This window comes from Mytilus californianus, unplaced genomic scaffold (assembly GCF_021869535.1).
Source record: "Mytilus californianus isolate M0D057914Y unplaced genomic scaffold, xbMytCali1.0.p SCAF_22, whole genome shotgun sequence".
Taxonomy (NCBI): domain Eukaryota; kingdom Metazoa; phylum Mollusca; class Bivalvia; order Mytilida; family Mytilidae; genus Mytilus; species Mytilus californianus.
Genome location: NW_026262671.1, coordinates 3,681,041 through 3,704,884, shown reverse-complemented (window position 1 = coordinate 3,704,884; position 23,844 = coordinate 3,681,041). Strand labels below are relative to the sequence as shown.

General features: G+C 32.0%; 1 protein-coding gene across 2 annotated transcripts in view; it reads right to left on the bottom strand.

Moving 5' to 3' along the window:
* Positions 1–3,256: 3,256 nt before the first annotated feature.
* The window catches only part of LOC127732124 (nicotinate phosphoribosyltransferase-like), a 40,124-nt gene continuing 19,536 nt past the window's right edge, over positions 3,257–23,844 (bottom strand). For both annotated transcript variants that reach the window (XM_052241192.1, XM_052241191.1), the window contains exons 5-15: positions 21,824–21,939; positions 19,650–19,734; positions 17,032–17,140; positions 16,332–16,472; positions 15,416–15,500; positions 14,176–14,256; positions 11,432–11,534; positions 11,102–11,187; positions 8,093–8,164; positions 6,317–6,424; positions 3,257–5,553 (exon numbers count right to left, since the gene is read on the bottom strand). In XM_052241192.1, the coding sequence (XP_052097152.1) occupies positions 5,476–5,553; positions 6,317–6,424; positions 8,093–8,164; positions 11,102–11,187; positions 11,432–11,534; positions 14,176–14,256; positions 15,416–15,500; positions 16,332–16,472; positions 17,032–17,140; positions 19,650–19,734; positions 21,824–21,939 (1,064 nt within the window). In that variant the 3' untranslated portion in view covers positions 3,257–5,475. The remainder of the gene's footprint in view (positions 5,554–6,316; positions 6,425–8,092; positions 8,165–11,101; positions 11,188–11,431; positions 11,535–14,175; positions 14,257–15,415; positions 15,501–16,331; positions 16,473–17,031; positions 17,141–19,649; positions 19,735–21,823; positions 21,940–23,844) is intronic.

Below are 23,844 nucleotides of genomic sequence, written 5' to 3'. Positions count from 1 at the left end.
AATCTCAACATCCTGAAATTCGAAAAAAGAATTCCCGGATCCAGAAAGGATCAATCCCGAAATCCCAAGCTTAAAAACATCCGATCCCGGAGTCCAGATAAAGGTCCGACCTTATTCAAAAATATAAGTAAAAAAGTGTTCTGCAATTATTACCAGTCTTTCAGCTTTCATCTGATACCAAAATTACCAAAAAACATATTTTGACAGTTAAACCAATGCATAGGAACTAATTTGTGTTAAATATGTACTACTTTCTGGTTTGTGCTTTTTGACTGGGCCAAATTAGTGGTGTTATACACTAAAAAGTACATATCATAATGAATATGTAATGTGAACTAAAGTTTCAAGTTGATGTATCCACAACTTCATGCTTGACAACCTTAACTCTTTCAACACTGCATAACTTTCAATATATTATACCCTTCAACACTAAGTAACTTTGAGAATTTTCAGGGTAGGTACTTTTAAACTGATGTATATTTGTACTCAGTCGTCCAATTCCATCATATGAGGTATCAAAATAATCAGCATACTTTGTACTTGCTGTACCTGTTTGTCTTATTGTGACTTATGGTGACATACAGGTAAAAATACGGGTAAATCAGGTAATTTTGATAAACTGGTGTTTTAACTATGAAAACACTTTTATTTTTGTTTGAATTTATATTGATTTAATAGTTAATGATGATTAAAAAAATAAATGTTATATTGTCTCAATTGACAAAGTATTTGTACTTCATTAGCACAGGTAAAGGTGTCAACTTTCATTTATGATTTTCGGATTGCGTTCAAATTAGTTAAATTGACGATAGAAGTGAAGACTTCTTTAGTATAAAAACATTGAAAATAGTTTAGGGCAGATGCTGAAGTGTCAAAATTTCTAACTGGGCCCACACGTTCCCAAAATTCACGAATGTTTCTTTGAGTTTGTCTTTCTCCGTGTGTCAAAATTTCTAACTGGGCCCACATGTTCCCTAAATTCACGAATGTTTCTTTGAGTTTGTCTTTCTCCGTGTGTCAAAATTTCTAACTGGGCCCACATGTTCCCTAAATTCACGAATGTTTCTTTGAGTTTGTCTTTCTCCGTGTGTCAAAATTTCTAACTGGGCCCACATGTTCCCTAAATTCATGAATGTTTCTTTGAGTTTCTGTCTTTCTCCGTGTGTCAAAATTTTTGTCAACCTGTCCGCGGCTTCAAATCCCTCGTAAGTCCTCTTCATCATCACTGTCCCCTACTATATTTCTCCATTGCCTTTCTAATTCATTTCTGTCAGCTTTATTAACATTTATTAAGTCAAATTAGCCGAAGTAATAATTAATTTAGTCTCCTGACAGTTCGTTTTCACTATCGATATCCACCATTTTGTGTACAAAATTTCCAAAAATTTTCATCGCTAATAATAGACCAATATTTACTTTATTTCCCGTTAAAAGTACGGAAAAAGCCAGAGAAACTCGAATGAATGTATATGACGATAGTATGTTACTTCAGAGGGGTTTTTCCAACGACTGACCAATGGAAATCTTGGATTAAAAAAAGTAGCATGTGCAGCCCGGTATAGCGGGTTATAGTGTTTACAGAAGTAAAATTGATTTCCCTGTAAACCGGGTCATAGTGCTGAAAGAATTAAATCAAAAATTTAATGCTAAAATGTTCAGAGAAAGAAAAAAATCAATATAACACAGGTAATGTATATTCTTTCAATGAGATAAAGGTACTAGGAGCACACTTTAGGTATTAGTATCAGATGATGAACTTTTAAAGGTATTTTTGAGCTTGGTGTATTTGTGATAAAAGATAAACAGATGTTATGCAAAAGGTATTGCACTTTCTTTATTTCTTTGAAAATCATCAAATCTATTTAATTTACAACAAATATTAAAATACATTAATTTGTCTTGTAAAAATCATCTAATAAACAAGTACACAATTTACAATTAAAATACATAAAATTAATTATATTTTAATAATTCATATAATTATCAGCAGTTTATTTTTGATATGACTTTACACATGCATCATGTGACTATAATATAACCTGTCTACTGTATAGTTCTATTCCTTAAAGCTTGAATTTGACAAGAGTTATTTCCCCTCCAGGAAAGCAGCACTGGTTCCCCTGTAATGAAGACCAAAAGTGGGGAGATTAAAATATAAAACAATATGTTAACTTAAATCTGTTTTCCAAATACCTCAGACTTCTAAACTTACAGAAACACACATCTGTTTGTCATTTGATCAAGCATTAAGATATTGATATGTATTTCATAATGTGCAGTTCCCCCTCTCATTTTAAGTAGTTGAAAATTGAATTGAGTGGTCTGGCATAAGCAAGGCCCCACTGTACACTGGATTTGGTAGACCTACAAACAAGTATATAATGAACTGGCTGGCTTTAATTGTGGTATGTTACCCATAAATTTATGTAGTTGTTTAGGAAATAAATATTATCCTAAATGCTTATGAAAATTGACACAGAAAAGGCAAGGATTATATTTGCCTCTTATCACTAAAAAACCAGTGCTGCCCCCTGGTGAGGATTATATTGAATCAAAATATAAATCAGGCTTTCAGAGATAATCTTTCGTAAAATGTTTTATTTCACCGTTTGAATAAAAAAATGGCGTATTCCTCCAATATGTATCTCAAACTTAAAATTCGCATTTTTGATTTCAATTTTAAATGCAGGTCTCTGTTAAGTAATGGATAAAATCTCATCCAAATTATTTATTACACAGCTGTTAATATTTCATAAATAAATGCATCATACTTCCAACAACTCCATCAACATGATAAAAATAAATATACTTTTTTAACTTAAGAACATGTATTGTGCATATATCAAGGCTAGGGTTTATACACCGGGTCAATGGTTTTGTGTTTATGTGTATAGGGTTAACTAATCTCATTACAAAACAAACTTATGGCACTATATATAACTATTCTATTTTTTTTTTAACGTATATGTGTGAAAGTTATTTAAACATTGCAGCCCTGAAAACTCATGTATATAAATGCAAGTGATATTTTATATGCTTTAGAAAAAAAAACCTTGAAAAATGTTTTCCATATATTTGTATTGAAAAGTGTGATTACTGCATGGATTTTTTTTTCAAACATTTAGCCTGACAGAGTTGCCTCAAGAAAAATTTATATGGAAAAAACATTGACCAAAAGAGAATATTTACGTTTCTTATACAAAAACAATGACATTTTTGTATATTTTTTTTTGGGGGGGGGGGGGGGATGAGGGGGGGGGGGGGGAGGAGGGGGGCGGAGAGGAAGCTGGGTATATTTTTCCTTATCATAGTTATTCTGTTTATCCCAATATAATAAAAACATGATTTTTTTTCAAGGTTAGCAGCTGTAAAATTAATGCTGTATTCATAATTCCTACAGAGAAATGTTTTTTTTGTAACAATTGCTTTTTCTTTTAGAAGCCATAAAACAGAATGCAGAATGTTTTTCTATTTGATCTACATATGGGTAGGATATTTAGTTATTTATTTCAAATATATAAAAACCTTACTTATAAAAGGTAATCCCTCTAAAAAAATCCAAATGAATGACAAAACTGGCCCAACAAACTGTTCAGATATATACAACAGTAAATAAATGTTTCAGCCATACAAAACATTCGAAACTATCTTAAATAAGAAGATAAAAAAAAACCAAGTCAGTGCAGATGTACTCACATCAATCATTTATTTTGTAATAATATCAGTTGAAAATAAAAAATTGCCATCAGTTGGAATGTTTGAACATGATAGTGTGGAGGTGTTTTATGAAATTCATGTAATCAAAGTAATTACCACACAATTGTATGGTCAAATGTTGACTAATTTGAGGCAGTGAATTGCTCTTATTTTGATTTTCTAACTTAGCTTGCATCTATTAAATTGATTTTTAGACTTTATTCTTATTTAAATATTTTTTGTAATCATAAAACATCATGTCAATTTGTGAGCTGATCATATAATAAATTTAAAGTGTAATGCATGTGAATCCTAATTATAAGTTCATTGGAACACCCCTGACTGGTGATTAATCAAAAATTTTGATGCGGTGAAGTGGTCTCTAAAAAAAAACAAATCTTTTTCAACATACCAGTCACAATCTTGCATTTAAATACCGTCTCATTTTGATTTAAATTTTTATCTCAATAGACTTCATTTGTATCATTATAAAAAAGTCTACCTCAATGTCAAATTATAAAAAAAGATCAGAAACATTTAGAGATTACTGGTCTGTTCTTTCAATTCCCATTTCTTAAAACTTATAGACGATATATTCGCCTTTGTGATATTACCTTAAAATTTCATGGACCATTGTATCATAATATGTACAAAACAGAACAACAAATACATCAATAAAAAAACTCTTAACAAAAATAGTAAAGTACAGATAGTGGAGGCATTCTAATAAATAACAACCAGAATTCAATGTTCTCTCAAAAAATATCAATCTGTTACTGAGTAAGGTTTTATACACCAATCTCAAGTTGTTTTTTTATGAATAAGTTACACCATGGCCAGTTGACCCAAGGTCAATCAATTTAAATGGTCTCATTACAATTATGTTTTAACTGTGACGTAATAACATAAGCATGGTGATATAGAAAATGTATAGGAAAGTGCCTGAATTTGAAATTGTCAGGAAAATATTGGTTCTTTACAATGGGAGGGAGACAACTCTAACTATCCAGATGAGATGTGAACAGCAAGATTCAATATTTTTTAAGTTTTTTTGCATATTTCTCTCAATTTGTGACTTTTCAAAAATAAAGAGGATAAGAACTCATTATCATTTAAATTATTTCATTTCAATGTTTTAGTTTAAAAAGAAAAATATTTATTTTTGACAAAAGTTTTGCATTTACATATATTGTATAAACATATTAATGAAAAAGGTCATATACCAAAAAAGCTGGGGAAAATATGACAACATTTTCATATGTGCATGACATTTCAAGCTACAAGTTTCAGGCAAATAAAATGTGGAAATGAAAGGAACTAATAAATGTGTCACACATTTTGACATTATCAGATGTAGTTTATTGACATATATCAAGAAGTTATGAATTATCATCCTGAGAAAAAAGAAACAGAAATGTGTTACAGAGGTAAACCAGTATATTCCCTCCATTGGAGTGTGGGATAGAATAGTAATAAATCTCTATAAAGACATGATTATGTCAGTGGTAAAATATCACAGTCTAGAAAAAGTTTGTTTTAAAATATTACACTGCTATAAATCACAATTTGCAGCAGTAAATTCAATGACTGACATTAGCAAATATTCATTTACAGCATACTCAATCAGGTTCACTATTAGCTGAGTCTAACATAACATCAAAATAACATTTTCTACTCGCATACAACATAAAATTCCACTGGTAGATTGGAAATGTGTGTGTGTTTTCTGATTGATATCACAATATTTAATATGATGTTAATTTGACTAGATCACATGATTTATGAAAGCTCTCCTATTGGTGCATTATCTAACCACAGGTCATGCATGAATGAATACAGATTACTGCTGACCGACACCTGTAAAAAAGAAAAAAAATATTACAAAGCAAAAATAAACAAACATTTTCACAGCTAATTACTGGCCTGACTCACTTACATATTTAACCTGTAACTCATACTTCTTTTTATAGACCAATAACTTAAGTTAACAAATAAAAATACCTGAAAATGTATTCATTTTAATTTACCATATTATAGAAAGAAATAGGGCTATTCCAAAATTAATTGGAAGGTACATTATCTCCCTAGAACCTCTTCCATACAATTTTAATTTGAAATTAAATGCTTTATTGTGAGAAAACTTGTTTCGAACCAACATACACCTATACCATTAATATAAGGTGCCTTTTAACACTTCCCTGTACCATTAATTCTGGAGTAACTTAAAAATTACTTTACGTTAAATTTACAACACTGTCATGATGTATTTTTTCTATGCATGAAATATTTGCCACTGTTTATCAGCAGTTTACAATGATCAGTCATATAATGTTTAAATTTGTAGGATTCACAACTTGATGATGAGTATATATGGTATATTGGTGTTTAATGTCCAGTGGCAAATATCTCATGCATATCAGGACAAAAACATGGTAATGTCATATGAATATGAAGCCATTTTTGTACACGACAAACACATTGTGCTAGATTTTCGATGTGCTACTTCCCAAGGTAACAGTTCACTAGACTTTTTTTTGCTCATTTTGCTCTTTTACTCTCAAAAGGTAATGGTTTCTGACAAGGCTTGATGATGACATGTTTATAAATTTTTTTTACATACCTTGTAAGGTGTAGGATTTAAGGCTCGTCGATGGTCAATTCTAAGACTCTTCAGAGAGCATAAGGCTTTGGACCTCAGTTCTGTTAATGTAGGTAAAGGTTGCTTAACCTAAAAAAAAAATACAGGAAATAATTAAAACTCAGTATGTGTTATCTGTTTACAAAACAATTGTGGTATAACTGTCATCTTTTTGTATACCAAAGATTTTAATCCATGCTCTAACTTTTTAAAACTAAAATGACAAAATTTCAAAGGTTTTAATATTTGGTTTAATGTGATATTTAATAAAAAAAATATCTACATCACTCTCCAAGAATTTTGTGGGGCAATGGCAGGGCTTAGTCTGTGAAAAGTCTATGTAAATTGATACTGTGTAAATTTCACAAAAAACAATTACTATTAATTCATTTACACTGACAAAATTTTAATTATTGCAAAAGTCTGCATCTTTTATAGCAGACTATACGGTATGCATTGGTTTTTCTCATTGATGAAGGCCATACGGTTGCCTATACAAATATAATTGCTTGCAACCACTTCATTTTAACTTTGGTGGATTATTGTCTCATTTGCAATCATACCACATCTCCTTATTTTTATATTAATCTTTATTGATAATTATGTTACAGCTAAATTATTTGAGTGCAGATGCAGATCAAAAATTTTGATAAAAAGGGTGTGGGGCACTTACAGGGCAAAGTTAGGAATGGAAAGTGAAAATGTCTATGCATTATCCATATATGTAGTGCCACTTCTGGAGTGTGTACTTGGTTTAAAAGCTATGCTTATTTGTTGATGATCCATAAAATCTGTTACATCTATTATAAATATTGACAAAAACTGACCAAAAAAGGTCTATCAGTCTTTGTTATGGTAGCTGTTCCATGATTTGATTGGCTAATAATAATATAAATGGGAGGTAACGAAGATTGATGATATTTGTTTTATGGTCCAGCCAGCAAACAAGCAAGACTTGAAATTATAGTCAGGGAAATCTGTCATACAAGTGGGAGGTTTAGCTAGATATAAAACCAGGTTTAACACACTTTTTTCTTCTGAAAATGCCTGTACCAAGTCAAGAATATGGCAGTTGTTTTTCTCTTGTTCTGTTGATTGATCGTGTTTTTCGATTTTGTTAATTTTTATGGACTTCCCCTTTTGAATTTGCCTTTGAGTATTTCTGTTATACTTTTTTTCTTTATCAAAGCTGACATTGGCTTTGATCTAGTTGTCAGTTACTGCAATACTCTTGGAAAGGCTCGTGTGTTTTATCTTTTTGTTAGGTTTTTGTGTGTGCTTAGTGTCGATATGATGACTAAAGCTCTTTTCGAACTGATTTTATAGTTTGTTCTCATTGTTGTGCTGTAAACACAACTATCCCATTTTAGGAGGAGGATTGAGTGCTCACAAACATTTTTAACACTGTCACATTCTTTATGTACGTGACAAGCCAGGAGCCTGTACTTCAGTTGTTGTCAGACTTTGGTTGCTGTCTGCCTTATTTGTTTTTTCGTTTGTTTTTAACATATATATCAATCCATTTTCTCTTTTAAATTTTAAAATTTTTTGTCATGCTGGAGGCCTTTTAAAGCTTTCTAAATGGTAAGGGTTTTGCTTATTGTTGAAGGCTTAGGCCGTACAGTACCCATATAGTTGTTTACGTCCACATCATTTGGACCCTGGTGATTATTTGTCTCATTGGCAATCATACCACATCTCCTTATGTTATATTGACACAGTTTTTTAAGAACATATAAAGTATATAAGTTGTAATACCTCTCCATTTTCTATAAACACTTTATGTAATCTTTCTATTTTAGCAGGACATACATAAGCTCTTTTGGACTCCTACAAATAAATATGATATTAAATGTTGAATTAATATATCAATTTTACACAAAAAATGTTTCAAATTCAATATTTGATTTTTGATTTTTTGGTGTTTTAAGCACTGCTTTTGGGCTATTTCGTGGCGGCCAGTTTTTATATCGACCTTTCAAATTCAATAAAATCTTTAGGTACTATGTAACATTTTTCTTACATCTATTATTCCCATGCTGTGGATTCATTTGTTTTAATCAATCATGAACTTTTGACAAGGTCAATAAGTTATATATGGACCTGTTCAGATTATATTGACTGAGGAAGAAGTCGTCATGAAAACCTAAATCTTGGATCTTTCCTTATCTTACTACATCAAGTGAATTTGAAAATCGCGAAATTAAATCGCCCCGAAGTGGGCTAGAAAGGGCTAAACGCGAAATAAAGTATCCGCGAAAATAAATTGGTTTACATTGTATTGGTAAACATGTGCCGATATAAACCAATGAGAAACAAGAAAAATCAAACCATATGTAATATTCCTCTGTATCAATTTTCTTGGGTATAGAAACATTGTATTTTGTGGATATCTAATTTCTTTGTTTACCGAAGTCTGCATACAAGCCTATACAAAATTTGTACTTATTTGAACATTTTAATTCATTGTTCTTATTCCACAAAATCAATGAAGATTGGTATCCAATGAATAATAATGAATCCACTGTATATACAAAACATTGACATCTACTAACATATAGCTTTCACTAGTCCATTTCCTGCGGGTTAAATTCATAATTTTGTAACTTTGTTGGTGTATTTATGATCTAAGTCTGACATGAGAGGTGAGAGTTTTCTGATCTGTGTTGAAGACCTCATTGTGACTTTGAGATGGAGCACAGCAATACAAGTGCTGTTCCTTTGCTTTATGTGTGATTTTTGCTGTGCATGTACTGATTTTGTGTTATTGTCTGATACCCCATATCCTTTGTTTTTCTATAAAAGTCACACCAATTCAATTCATGTTTTTTTTGTAGTGGTTGATACTCAAAAATAATTTCTTCAAATGGAGAAAATATGACATGTTTTATCTCTGTCTCAGTACTAATCAAAGTGGTTGTGAGCACTGGAGGGTAAAGATTGAATTTATTTTGCAGTGGGAACCAAAATTTAAACATTGCATTGTACTTGAATTGGAGATAGATCTTCCTTTGTTGAACTAAGGGGCCTCGGTGGCCGAGTGGTCTAAGTAGTTACTACTGTAATCACTAGCCAGTCAACACTGAGATTGTGAGTTTGAATCCCACTCGTGCGGGTGCACTCGACTCCAATCTTTTAAATTGACTAGGACTGTCAGTTTTCCTATCGAAGGTCGGTGGTTTTCTCCGGGCACTCCAACTTCCTCCACCACTAAAAACTGGCCGCCATGAAATAGCCCAAAAGCGGTGCTTAAAAGTGGTGATAAAACACCCCCCAAAAAAAAAAAAAAAAATCCTTTGTTGAACTACAATTTTGGACAAAGGGAGATAACTCCTATTCTAAATATAACTTTAAGAATGACATTATTAATACTTTAAGACCAAATACTAGAGCAGAGACTAGAAATGTATATTTCTTGACCAGTATGTTTATTCATATACACATTATCTTGTAACTTGAATATAGGAGAATATATTTCATTTATGAATTTCTCAAAATATTCATGAATAGGATGTATACAATGTTATGATCAATGCCCTATTTTTTCTTGATGTCAAAAGTAGTCACAAAGTCTGGAAAACTGATAACTATCAAGCCAGTGAATGCAATCTTTACCCCACAAATTGAAAATAATAAAATAAATTATATAAACATTAAATCCCCCCCTCTTTTTTTCATAAACAAATAATAAATAATTGAGAAGCAGAGATTTAATTTAAAATCGCTTTTCTGAGCTTGTGTTGACAATTATAGAAAAACTAATCCAAGAATTCAAAAGTAAGAAAATATTCAAAAATTAACAAAAAAAAACCAGATTAAATCATGAATGCGAATAGCACATGAGTTAATCATCAGTGTTGTTCTGTCACGCTTTGAATATTTTTTTATATTTGAATTCTTGGATTAATTATTCTTTTTATAAAAATTAACATGTACTTTTAAAGGAAATAAAGTAGAAATTGAAAGGAACTTATCTTTTTCTAAGAATTCTCAAATTGATTTTTTGCATCAGAGAAGTGTAAATATCAGATTTATTTTAGGTGGAAAATCTTAACAATTTCTGAATAGTTTAAAAAAAATTTGTAAGGGTTCCGCGGAACCCAGTGCCTCACCTACTTTTGCTGTTAATCGCAGGCTCAACAAAAATGAGGAAAAAAATTGATAAAAATATTCCTCTCTATACTATCTTTCGATTGTAAGTAGCTTCTGTCCAAGTTTGGTAAAAATCCAGGATAGTTTATGAATCTAATAAATGTTTTAAAAACTTAAACTGCAGACTGTATGTAATGTTAACTGGAAGAAAAACTAAGTCCATTTATAAGTAAAATAAGGAAAATGGAACAAAATTTAACAAAATTTCCTTCTAGATACTAGCTTTTTATCATAAACAAGCTTCTGTCCAAGTTTGGTACAAATCCAAGATAGTTTAAAAAAGTTGTTAAAATTTTAAAAACTTTAACCACAGAGTGATAGTAATGTTAACTGGCAGAAAAACTAAGTCCATTCATAAGTAAAATACTGAAAAAATGATTTTTTTTTTTACAAAATTTACTTCTGGATACCATCTTATGATCATAAACGTGTAAGCTTCTTTCCAAGTTTGGTAGAAATCCAGGATAGTTTAAGAAAGTTATTAAAATTTCAAAAACTTTAACCACAGAGTGAATATTTGTGGACGCCGCCGCCGCCGACAACGATGACGGAATATAGGATCGCTATGTCTCGCTTTTTCAACAAAAACCAATCTTAAATGGTTACGATACTCACTATGAAAGGGTGTCTACAAAGAACTCTCTCATTACTTTTAGGTGGCTCATCATCTGGTTTTAACATCAGGTCAACCAAGGCATTTCCTGAAAGTATTAATGGTTTTCAAGTTTTAAAATGGAAAGAAAAAACTTCTTTTTCCATTCTTTATTCTGTAGGGTTTTCAATCTTTTGCAACAAACATGTTCAGGATTTTTCCAAATTAATTAATTTCGACTGAAACTCTTTGCCTTGGCCATTTTATTTAAACGTTGTCTTCTGGTACCTGTTAATTTTCATATTTGAAGCTACCATTATTGTTAAATCTTGAATTTAACTTTTTATACTCACCATCGTGCCCAAACAGTCGGTAAGCTATCTTCCGGCCTGGTATGGTGACCTTTTCCACATCTTCACTCAGTTTTATTCTTGGTTTACTGTTCACTTCTACCAACTGTAGAAATAAGTTAATTTAAAGAATAATATATTACTTTTCATATTTAGAAACAACAAAGCATTTGAAAAAGTCATAATCCTATTAGGGCTATTCCATTAAAATGTATGTGGGAGGGTAGGAAGGGACTTTCAAAATATCCCTACAACCAAGAACCATTTTTTAGATAATTTTGCAAAATGGTAATAGACGCATACTGAAAAAAGACCCATGACCCACATTCAATAATTAAACTTCCCTTCCTACCCTCCCACATACATTTTTATGGAATAGCCCTTACCATCTTTTCAAAAATATAAGATACCAGTAGAGAAATAAAATACTACAATAGATAGAGTGAAAACATAGTGTAACTGTGAGCTATTGCTTGTTAATGATACCCTTCCTATAAATTTGTTAAACAGAAAGTTGATAAGCCGTGGTTGTGAAACACAAACAAACTTCAGGAAGCTCTGATTTTGTATATTCTTAGAAAAATGTTACGAAAATGTCAAATATGGTCACTGTGTGTTATATAAGTCCTTGGTTAAAATGCTGTTGAAGATCTAGAACAATGAATGTAAAAACGCAAGAAGGTATAACAGGGTTACATGAGGATTGCTGGACCTCAGTGGCAGTGTGTTCTAACTAGTTGGCAGGGGTTAAAAAATTTTGTTACAGCTCACTAGCCCAGGATTTATTGGTAGCAGGATTTTACAAGCCCTGTTGGAAGAACTGCTAGCCCATCAAAACTGACCTGCTAGCCCGAGTATGTCTTACGAATTCAGAGTTTGCTGCATAATACAACGAGTTCTTTAAACTTGTTCATTTCTATCCGTTGTACTATGGGTTGTTAAATATTTTACAGGATCTCAGGGATTTAAATGGATTGAAGAGTTAATGCAATAATACACGTGTAATTAAATTTCCAGTCACTGACCGCTGTATTGATTTATGACATTCTGAGTGTTTACCCAAGATTATCTCTGATCACCATGATAAACTACAGAAATCATGTTCATTGGTCTTGTCATGTGAAGCCAGTGGTTCAAATCATATATTTGTTCCCACATACAAAGCAGACTTTTTATTAGCGTGATAGGGAAAATAACGGCAATATTCACAAAACATTGTCTCTGGTTTATCATCAGCAACAGCCGACCTTGCCCTGGGAATCTTTTTGTCCATGACACTATAAATGTTCTTTTCAGCTTTTCCCGGTTGTATTTGTCATTTTTTGGGATGAATTTTCAGCCCCTTCATCTACCGTTTTTTGTTTTGAAACTGAAAATTAGTTCCTGGGGTGTCCGTACTAAAATATTTCAAATATTTTGTTGCATGGTTTAGTGCTTAACAGCTGTCCGACATGACAGGTCAATATCGATCAATGCATCATATACCCCCACTGGCCCAAAACCGTCACCGGTAATTGAAAATCTCGGCATAAGCAATGTACAATACCCCCTGTACTGAGAAATCGATATTGAAAGTACGGGAATTGCGATCAATACATGATACCGGTCCACCCAGGGTTATTTGTTCTATTTTAAAACATGTACAAAATCAGTTCAAATTCTTGAAATCCCGGATGACGTAATTGAATCTGATTGGCTAAGATAGAATAGTGATGAGGGGATTTTCCACTTTCTATTTTGGAAACGCCAAGAATTTTTTGTTACTAGTCCGTCTGGCATTTTGGGTTACAAGTTTTGATTGCCCGAAGCGTAAATGCTGTAGCCCTGGGCGTCGGGCTATTGGATTTTTTAACCCCTGGTTGGTCTACAGTGATCACTAGACTGTCAACACTGAGGTTGTGAATTCAAACCCTGCTCATGGTAGGTACATTCTACTATCTAATTTTTTGAATTTGATGAAACTGTCGTACAAGTGAGAGGTTTAGCGCTATAAAACCAGGTTCAATCCACCATTTTCTACATTTGAAAATGCCTGTACCAAATCAGGAATATGACAGTTGATGTCCATTCGTTTGACGTGTTTTGTCATTTGATTTTGCCATGTGATATAGGGACTTTCCGATTGAATTTTCCTCGGAGTTCAGTATTTTTGTGATTTTACTTTTTATCTAGACTAGATATGACAGTTTTCCTGTCGAGGGTTGGCAGTTCTCTACAGGTACTCTGGTTTCCTCCACCAATAAAATTTAGCCACAGCGATATAGCGAAGAGTACTGAAAGTGGTGTTAAACACCAACAATCAATCAAACAATCAGGAAGCTTGCTATCAAAATTTGATGAAGCAGTGAAATGTAGTTCCTAGGAAAAGATGTTGAGAATTATTCATGGGACAGACTGAAACACAAATAAATGGACAGACAGACAGAGGTTAACCTGTATACCCCACTTCCTTTGAGCTGGAGGTATGAAAAAATGAGAAAATGAAATACAGTGTAAACAAGTAAATAAGTAAAGACTGAGCAAAACAACACTGCTAATATATGTAAACTTATTACATTATAACTACCTGCATGTTTGAAAATGTTTACTGTTAATAAGATTTCATCTAATCAGACAGGTGTTTGATTTATAAACATGATAAAGATTAATTATTACAGAATATCTATTGAGCTCAGAATAAAGATTTCAGTTAAAGAAGGTACATGCTTTTTGAATGATTTAGTTATATAGACATTGGCTCTTCTTACTTTATATACACCTCCTAGTGCTGGTTGTTTCTGACATGTGACCAGATGTGTTCCAATCCCAAAGCTGTTTATACTGTGTCCCTGAAGAAAAACCACATATGAAACAAACTGTTTCATTGGTCAAATAAAATTTGCAGATGTACATGTCTAATTCTTTTCTCAAAATAAAAGTACCAAAATTTTGATTCATCATCCTCTAAGAAATGGATAGGGAATATAAATATTTTTCTGTTAAGGATGCATTTTGAGGAAATATATTATTTTTTCTCTACTTAATGCACTTTTTATCATCTTCTATAAAAAAATGAAATTAAAAATTCTTACTTCATAAACATGATAATTATACTATAACAAGCTGATTACTGAGGACAGAACTGCAATGATTTTACCATTTTCAAAAACTTATTAAAGGGAGAAAATTCAAATGTAAATTCAGAAATTATTGCTTGCATTTATCATAGCAATTTTTAGAGTTGACAAAAAAGAGTTTAAATATTAAGATTCCAGGATACTCTACATACAGATATATGTATGAGATATCAGAATGAGAGTTCTAATCATTGAGATACTAACTCAGCAGCATTATTCACATTATATAAACCTCACAATAATTTCTGAATTTACAGTATATATATCAAAACATGTAGGAATACATACAAACACCCTATATCTAGTGTATATGTAACTTTCATTCAATGCATTTTAATAGTACAATAGTACATGTTTCCTTCAATCTGACCTATATAAAGCACACTTAAAAGAAGAAGTCATCTGATTTTGATGAAGCAAAACATTTAAGAAAACAAATTATTTCATGAGTAAAAAGTGCGTAAATATATTAACTCACTTTTTGAAAGAACTTGGAACAAAAGACCAAAGAAGTAGGTACTACTGAGTGGGTCAACTTAGTAAGAGAAATGATTAGAAATTCTGACTGCAACTGGAAGATGAGGTTGGATAGAGTCTTGCAACCGACAATATATATAAACTTTCATCTTTTTTTCAGTAATAATGTAATTTCTAAACCAAAGATGGATTCATACTTATTCATCGGATACCAATTGTCATATATTGCATGGTAACAGGTCGACCACAAATTTAAATGTTCAAGTTCACATTTTCTACATGCTATAGTGCAGACTTTTGCAAAACTAATGCATCAAATATTCTCCAAAATAAAAATTTCTCTAAATTCATGAAAATTGGTATGAAGGAAAAGAAATGAATCCCCAGTATTTACCTGTTGATTTAATGAATGTATGGTGTCTTCATTAATATCATTACTGGCTACAATGGTCAACTGTGAAAACCAAGGCACGTTAAAACTGAAAAATATATATAGGACGGATATCAATACTGGCTACAATGGTCAACTGTGAAAACCAAGGCACATTAAAACTGAAAAATATATATAGGACGGATATCAATACTGGCTACAATGGTCAACTGTGAAAACCAAGGCACGTTAAAACTGAAAAATATATAAAGGACTGATATCAATACTGGCTACAATGGTCAACTGTGAAAACCAAGGCACGTTAAAACTGAAAAATATATAAAGGACTGATATCAATACACCACTTTTAAAACAGGAAAAGATTTCTTTGTTCATTTAACAATTTTTTATCATTATTAAATTATCTGTGCGGCTTACCCTGCTCCTATAATTTAATGTATGGAGAAAGTGTATTGTTTTTATTCATTGGTACAGCAACGTTTTCTGTGTGTAGGATTGACTTTCTCTATCATGACTATTTTGTAAAATTTGCTGCACTCCTCAAAAACATATGTTGTTTTTATTTGTAATTTAAGGTTTGAATACTTTATGTTTCATTAATTGGAAAAGATTAAAAACAGTTGTAGAAAAGTTGGCCTTAGATGGATTTAGCTATTATTTTAGTTCCTTTTTGGTCTTATAGCTCTTCAACTGTTTTGGCTTTTATACATCCTTGACTTTCATCTATTCGGCTTTGAGCAGTCCTGATGAAGTTAAATCCAGAAAATGCTTCGGACACATGAAATTTATAAAGTGTTGTTTCTTTTTTTTTGTGTCTACGGATTTTTCATATGAAAGATATGAGAAGAAATGCTAAGTCTATTTAAGCTGATAAAATCATGTCTGTTAGAGGGAGGCAACTCAAACATCATTTTATTACCTTCTTGCCACTTTTTCAAAAGACTGTCTGACAAGGTTTGAAAGGTAAGCTAAATCACCACTGTCTAGCCGTATACCTCGAGGCTGGTAGCCACACTCATGTAGAGCCATAGCAACTGTACAAAAACTTGGTAAACCAGTTCTGTAATCATAAAATCATGAATGTTGACAATTAAATATAAGAATTATTTATCATATTACACAGCAATACATCACCTGACATATATATAGCAGGGGCAGATCCAGGATTTTTGAAAGGGGCCTAATTGCAGAAAAAGTAATATATACCGTGAAATATTTTACAAAGATTTTATGCCAAAAAATGATATTTTTTGGGGAATCAACATGACGAACACCCTCTACGCCCCCTGAATCCATCACTGCATAGAGAATAGTATATGGTAAAGCTTACAACACAAGAGATCAATATCAGTCGGACACCTAAAGGACTAAGAACTAATATTGATCAGGATTGGTACGGCATTAGATAGATCTGTAATCATGTATAGTGAAGATGAAGACAAGAAGCACCTTTCTATTGAACTGTCCATTACAATAATCTTAGACACATATACCTGCATATGGCTGAAATTGGACAATTTTAGTGACAATAGCAAAAGTCTTGTTGAAGGCCCTACAGTGACCAATTGTTTACTAACATTTATGTCATTTGGTCTTTGGTGGAAAATTGTTTCACTCACCTTACAACATCGTATGTATCTATAAGTGCTAAGAAACCATCAGGAAATGCTGTAGCATAAGCTATGAAGGCTGCCAGCTCACTTTTTGATACTTGGTCATCTAAAAATCCTGCAATGTAAAGGTTTATAAAATCTGAATTGTTAAAAGGATAAAAAAGCACTGCCAAATACTTTAAAACCAGTGATCGGGGAAGGTCCAGCAAATGACCAGAAATGGTGCATAGAGTGATAAACATTTAGATATCCTAAAATGTATTTCCGATCGTGTTACGTGTCCCCATATTTGTGTACAAAACTGTGTTGTGTTCGCTCCAAATGACAGGAGCACCACCTATATTTTTGGGCTGTCTTGGGCGTTTTCCTTCATGTTAAGGATAGCAACGTATGATATATCTGATTACCGAAAAAACATAATCATCATCCATGATCTAAATTTTCAAAGTAAACAACTTTAATTCTGTGAAACTGAAAGTTGGCTAATACAGACGAGAAATTTTCTCAAATTATAATCTTTAAAGTAAACTTGCTACAGTTTCCATTGAAAAACCCAAGGGTCTTTTTTTTTATAATATAGTAATTGTCTCCATTAAAGGCGCTTCACTGTCCTTGTCAATTTTTTGGTCTTTGGTTCGTTTGTAAAATTTTGTAAACATGCCTACAGCGATTTGTTGTTTTGTCTTATCAAAAAACGTTACTTTCTTTTGTTGGTCACAATAAAATAATAATTATACAAGAAATACTGAGGAAATGCCTGAAATGTCCTCTAACACAGAACTTCAGGAAGAAAGTATGGCAGTTGACGAAGACCCAAATTTAATGTCAAAGGAACATGAACAAGGCGAGAGTACCAGTATCATTGTAAATAAAGAAATAACTATAAACATATATTTTTTTGTATGCCTTTACTTTTATTCACCATGTTCACTGAAACTACAAAAGCACAGGAACAATATCCATGATATCAATTAAAATCATACAGGTTAGTACCTCTTTGCTGAAATATACACTTTTTTATTTTTTGTTATAAACTAATGGCCCACTCACTTGAAAACATGGCCCATTGATTTTTTTTTTTTTGGGGGGGGGGGCCCTGGGCCCATAGAGAAAAATCTTTCCAGATCACTGTAAAACAACATATTTTTGGCCTTTAGCTCTACCTTGTAGACTTTGTTACATATTTCTGTAATTTCCTTACACAGATGATGTATTCATATGAGAGAAGATTCTAGTTTCATATCTTCCTTATGATTTCTTTTCTCTTTATTTTTCTACTATAGAAATTTGTGAAAATTTATCACCTGTGTAATAAATTAATAGTGTTTACAGTAAGCTTTACAGAATAGTCAGAAAGTGACAACTAATTGATCTTATAGGAAGGTTGTTTTGTTCTCATTATCTTCAAGTGTATTTGATTACTGTGGATTCATTTTTATTCGTTGTATACCAATTTTCGTGGGTTTCGTGGGTCACAGCGAATCACGAATTTAAGAATTCAACGAAGAATAATCCTGAGAAATGTGTATGGAGTCGGATGTTTATTTCCGATTATGTTATGCAGTTCTAGTATAGTGTTGACTAGCGATAAACATTGTAACATAACATATGTTTTTATTGAAAGAAGACACAAGTATTTTGATTAAATCAATAATAAATATATCGAATATCAGTGATAATTTACTTTTTAAAATTGATTAAAACTGTTCATGGAAAATAACTGCAAGTTGTTAATTACCGTGTCATAGTTTGGTTTACTGGTGATTAAAAATCAATAGGATTAAGTACGGGGATATTGCCCGTAGGTAATATTGTTTATGACAGGAACATTTATTTTCACACCTTTTACTTATATGACTGTTAATTGTATCGTGATTAGGGAAATGAGCTTTCAATCATAGAATTTTGAATGCCTTATAAAATTCCGACAAGAATTCAAAAATTGTAAAACAAACAAATAATTAGTTGTCTCTGTCCATTATTGTAATAGAAGTTTTCAATGAACACTTTAATCTAGAATGACCAAACAAGGATTTTGACAATTCAAAGCCTTTAATGAATTCCTTCTTTTTTGTTTGTTTTATTATTGATCAAACCAAGGAGGTTATATGATCTCCTAAATCAAAAAGAAATCCACGAATTACATATCGGAATTTTTTTTTTTTTTTTTGCAATCAGCGATCCACGAATTTACGTATACCACGAAACATCTTTTTTTCTCTATCCACGAAAATTGATACCCACGAAAATAAATGAATCCACAGTTTTAATTTTTTTTTTTGTGAAACCAGTCTATTTCAGCTATTGTATACATTGTATGGAAAGAACATTGACCTCTGACAGTCAGTTCAAAGGTCATACATGCTATCCCATGCCCACCCAATTCTAAAGTGTAGTGGTGATCATAAGGGCTATTTCATCAAATTAGTTGTGGGAGGGTAGGAAAGAACTTCTAAAATACTCCCACTAACATATATGGTTTCTTTGTTTTGTTTGTGTACATTAAGTAAATGACCAATGACCCATGTCGAAACATAGAAGTTTCCTTCCAACACATCCCATTTCAAGGAATAGGCCTAAACAAATCCTGAGCATTAGAGTTAACAACTGATTTCATAACTAACCTAATACAGGTGCTAACTGTTTCAGCCATTTTTCACAAAGTGGAATGAAATCAACCATTTCATCAGTGCCTTTCCTAACCAGTTGCTGCAATAAAACAATAACAACTGAATATTATTTTCGTAAACAGTAGAATTGTGATGTAAAAAGCACAAAATAATAAGAACACCATTGATTTTTTGGGGTACATTTTTTGGTCCCTGTATTTAAAGTTCTACACTTTTGAACACACAAGGGAATTAGAAAAATAGTAAGAGGTAAAAAGGTTTCATTAACACTTGTTTAATGCTGAAGAAATTGAATGTCAACTTTAGCTGATTTATCCCGCAATGGTGGTAAGTCGTGCACTTAAGGCCATTTTTTATTTCATTTTTCTGTAGACTTAGCTTTATTTTTTTATTACTGTGTATTGTCAAGCTTGGTTACTCATAATTGTTTCTCAGTCACTGAATGTACGATGTTGTTCCATACTGCAGCAGCTGACCCCGTTTGTTTACATTCAAATTCTAATGGCTTCAAAACCACGTGACACATTGAATCGTTATATCCAATCAAATTGTTCTACTGTCAATTAGGTGATTTTTTAGTACAAGGCAATTATATTATTTGTTTGTATGATATTGCTTTGAAATAGTTTGCAATAAATTGGGGGTTTATTCAATAGGAAACCTCATTATTAGCCATGAAATTTGATATCAATGGAATTTTATATGAATATTTACTTATGGTCAGAATATCGATCTCTTTATATTGAACCATTTTTTTTTTTATGAAAAATATATGTATATTGTTTTTTATTAACCTACTCTATATTCCTGAACAGAAATATGGTATGATTATCGTTTGTTTCCCAAGGTTTTTCTTTCAATTTGGATGGTTTTTTTTCGCTGGAAAATCGGGTAAGATGTAAGGTGCTTGCTATTTTGAAATTCTTAAAAATACGATTTGCTTGGCCTGTTTGGTCTGCCATTAAGATTGATGACGCTAAATGGAATGTAAACAAAGCAAAGGAGGCCGGAAGAGGGGATTTCTGAAGTTCTGGAATGTTTATAGGCATTCGGAAGTCAGGTTTGAAACGGCCATTAGAAAATTGGCATTTTTGTACAATACTTTAGAATAACAATGAAAACATATATTTAGAAATGTTTGTTTATTTAGAAGAGTAGAAAAATTGTACGCTGGTATTAGCGTAGTGACGTCAATGCTGAGTTTTAACTTGTGATAAGTACAATAACAAAATCCGAACGAACCAACATTATGACCGATTATAGACTACGGTAGGATATATGTTTTGAACATGAATACCATTTGTTTATTGTGTGTCCTGTACACAGTGACATAAAATCAAAGTGCTTGTGAGCTCTGAAGGGTAAAGATTGCTTTCATTTTGCAATTTTGAGAATTTTTAAATAAAAAATTGAATTGTATTTTGCTAGGCAAGTTATAAATTTGAGTTGGAATTATCTTCCTTTGTTCATGATTGTACATTTGTAGTTAAACCTATTTTTATAACAGATTCATACACCATACATTACTTATGTAATTTTTAATAAAAAAATGTTTTGTGACAAGTACTGTAAATTCAGAAATTCTTGCTTCCATTTATTATCGCTATTTCTGGAAATGCTGCATACTGATATAATTTCTGAATTTACAGTATGGTCAAATACACATCATATTGTAACTTAAATATCAAAGTATAACATATCATCAACAAATTGCATGACATTGACTGGATATGATCTAAATAATGATCACTTCACTGCACTATTTTGTTTGAACTATCAAAAGTAGTGATAAACCTTGGAATTTATAGATATCAAGTCAGTACCATAGGGTTTTGATTGCATTTCATGCAATCTTTACCCAAAACTACTTGATAATCACACATGGGGACATGCCAGAAAACTGCTATATTGAAGACCCATTGAAAAGTTCAAAATGTAAACACATTTTATTTAATTCAAAGAACATATAAAGCAAAATTATTGTAAATATCATAATATGGTAATAGTCAATGATAGAAGTAGATGTAGAATAACAAATAATAAGAAAATCCAACAACTCAAGCTGACTGAAAATAGTCAATTACATGTCACCATGTACAGCTACCACAATGAACAGGCACATATACCAAATGACAGATTTTCCATGAAACAAGAAATATTCAAATTACCCGATTGTGTAATTCTGATAAGCCTGAAAATGACGTGATGAAGGCATGAGCATGTGTACCTCTTACTGGAATGCCGTAAAGTTTACCTGCCAATACATTACTTGTCCCGTCAAAACCTACAAATTAGAAAATACATAATTTCAAAATTTTAAATAACAGATTATTCCGGTTGGCAATCATGGCAATTCAGAGCGTAGTGTAGAACTAGAATTGTGAGTGAATTCACACCCATAGCCAGGGGGGGTTCGAGCGGTTTGTACGAACCCGCCCCCTTGAAAACAAATAAGCACTGTTAAAGTCGACGTTCTGTTTGAATTGTAACTGTTAAAGTGAGCTTCGCTAGTCCATGTAACCCCCCCCCCCCCCCCCCCCCCCCCCCTCCTCCTTGGAAATTCCTGGCTACAGGCCTGGAATTCACATAAGGATACCTCCGTTTATGAGAGATTAATACCGGCAAAGTATCTTTATACCAAATAAAGTTGTCCTATTACTCATAATAAATGATAAAATTGGGCAATAAGCACAATAATATAATAATAATAATAATAAATTCTTTATTAAAAGAGGGTAAACACAGCTAGTTACAACAACCAATGGAAATATGCCCAGACAAAAACCTCAGACATTATAAAGGTATCTGTATACCAGATATGAATTATCAAGGTCTTCTACCTTCTTAAAGTGAAGCTTAATATAACAAGCTAATACAGCTGTCAAGGCTGCTGTGCATTTGTCAGAAGTGATAAACAATGGGGAAAAATAATAAAATATCTACCCCAACATTCTGGAAACACAACATAAATATAAGATATAGATAAGATCAGGGCTCTCTGTAATAAATTCTTACTCAGTACGCGGTACTCCCAAGTGAGGAATTTGTGTTGAAACATCAAATCTAGTTTTTTGATTGGTTGATTTCTGCGTCTTAGTAAGTGAATCGTGCTTGAAATATGACTACAAGGCCAGATCTTTTAGAATTTGGTAAAAAGAATTTATTTTCTAACGTAAATAACATATTACTTCACAAGTGCTGATTCATCGTTTCTCATTAATTTTTCAATTCAATTACATCATAACTCATTACGTTTCAATAAAAATGGTTTTACTTTAAAAATAAATTTGTACATCACGATACTCCTCACAACTGTTAAAGTTCCCCAATCAATAAAACAATCAATAATTAATTAGATCTTTTAGTTAAATTTTCTAATTAACAATCAGTTAATTATCTTTCTGAGTGATAAAACTTAATAGATGTTGTTAGATCTGCAGGTTTTAATGATTTTTGCCTTTATCTTTGTATTTCTACCGAACACGGAACTAGTTCTTTATAGAAAAGATATAAAATTTCAATAAAGAAGTGTAAAAGGAAGGTTAACTTGTCAATAAATATTGATACATCTTTGTGACGTTGTTATTCTTTATTTGCCAATCAATATTGATTATAGAATCTGCTATATCATATCAAAACAGACTACAAGAAAGATATCAAACCAAGATTGTGATGTGGTGAAGTTGAAATCATTCCTTTGGAAATTTTACAGACATCATCACAAGCTGGTTGACTGGTATTGAATATCTGTTTCACAGATGACAACAGTTATATTCCAATTGTCCAAACCACAATCCTGTCCTCTTTTTCTTGAATCAAACTTTTACAAATTGTGACTTGGATGGAGAGTTGTCTCATTGGCACTCATACCACATCTTCTTATATCTATTAACACCCGGTTTGTACTAACATCAGCAACATGATGGGTGTCACATGTGGAGCATGATCTGCTTACCCTTCCGGAGCACCTAAGATCACCCCCTGTTTTTGGTGAGCTTTGTGTTGCTCAAGGTTTTAGTTTTCTAGGTTGTGTTTTGTATACTGTTTTTTGTCTTTTTTTTTTAGTTTTTTGCCATGGCATTGTCAGATTGTTTTTCATTTTTTGCCATGGCATTGTCAGATTGTTATTCGTTTTTTGCCATGGCATTGTCAGATTGTTTTTCATTTTTTGCCATGGTTATTCTTTTTT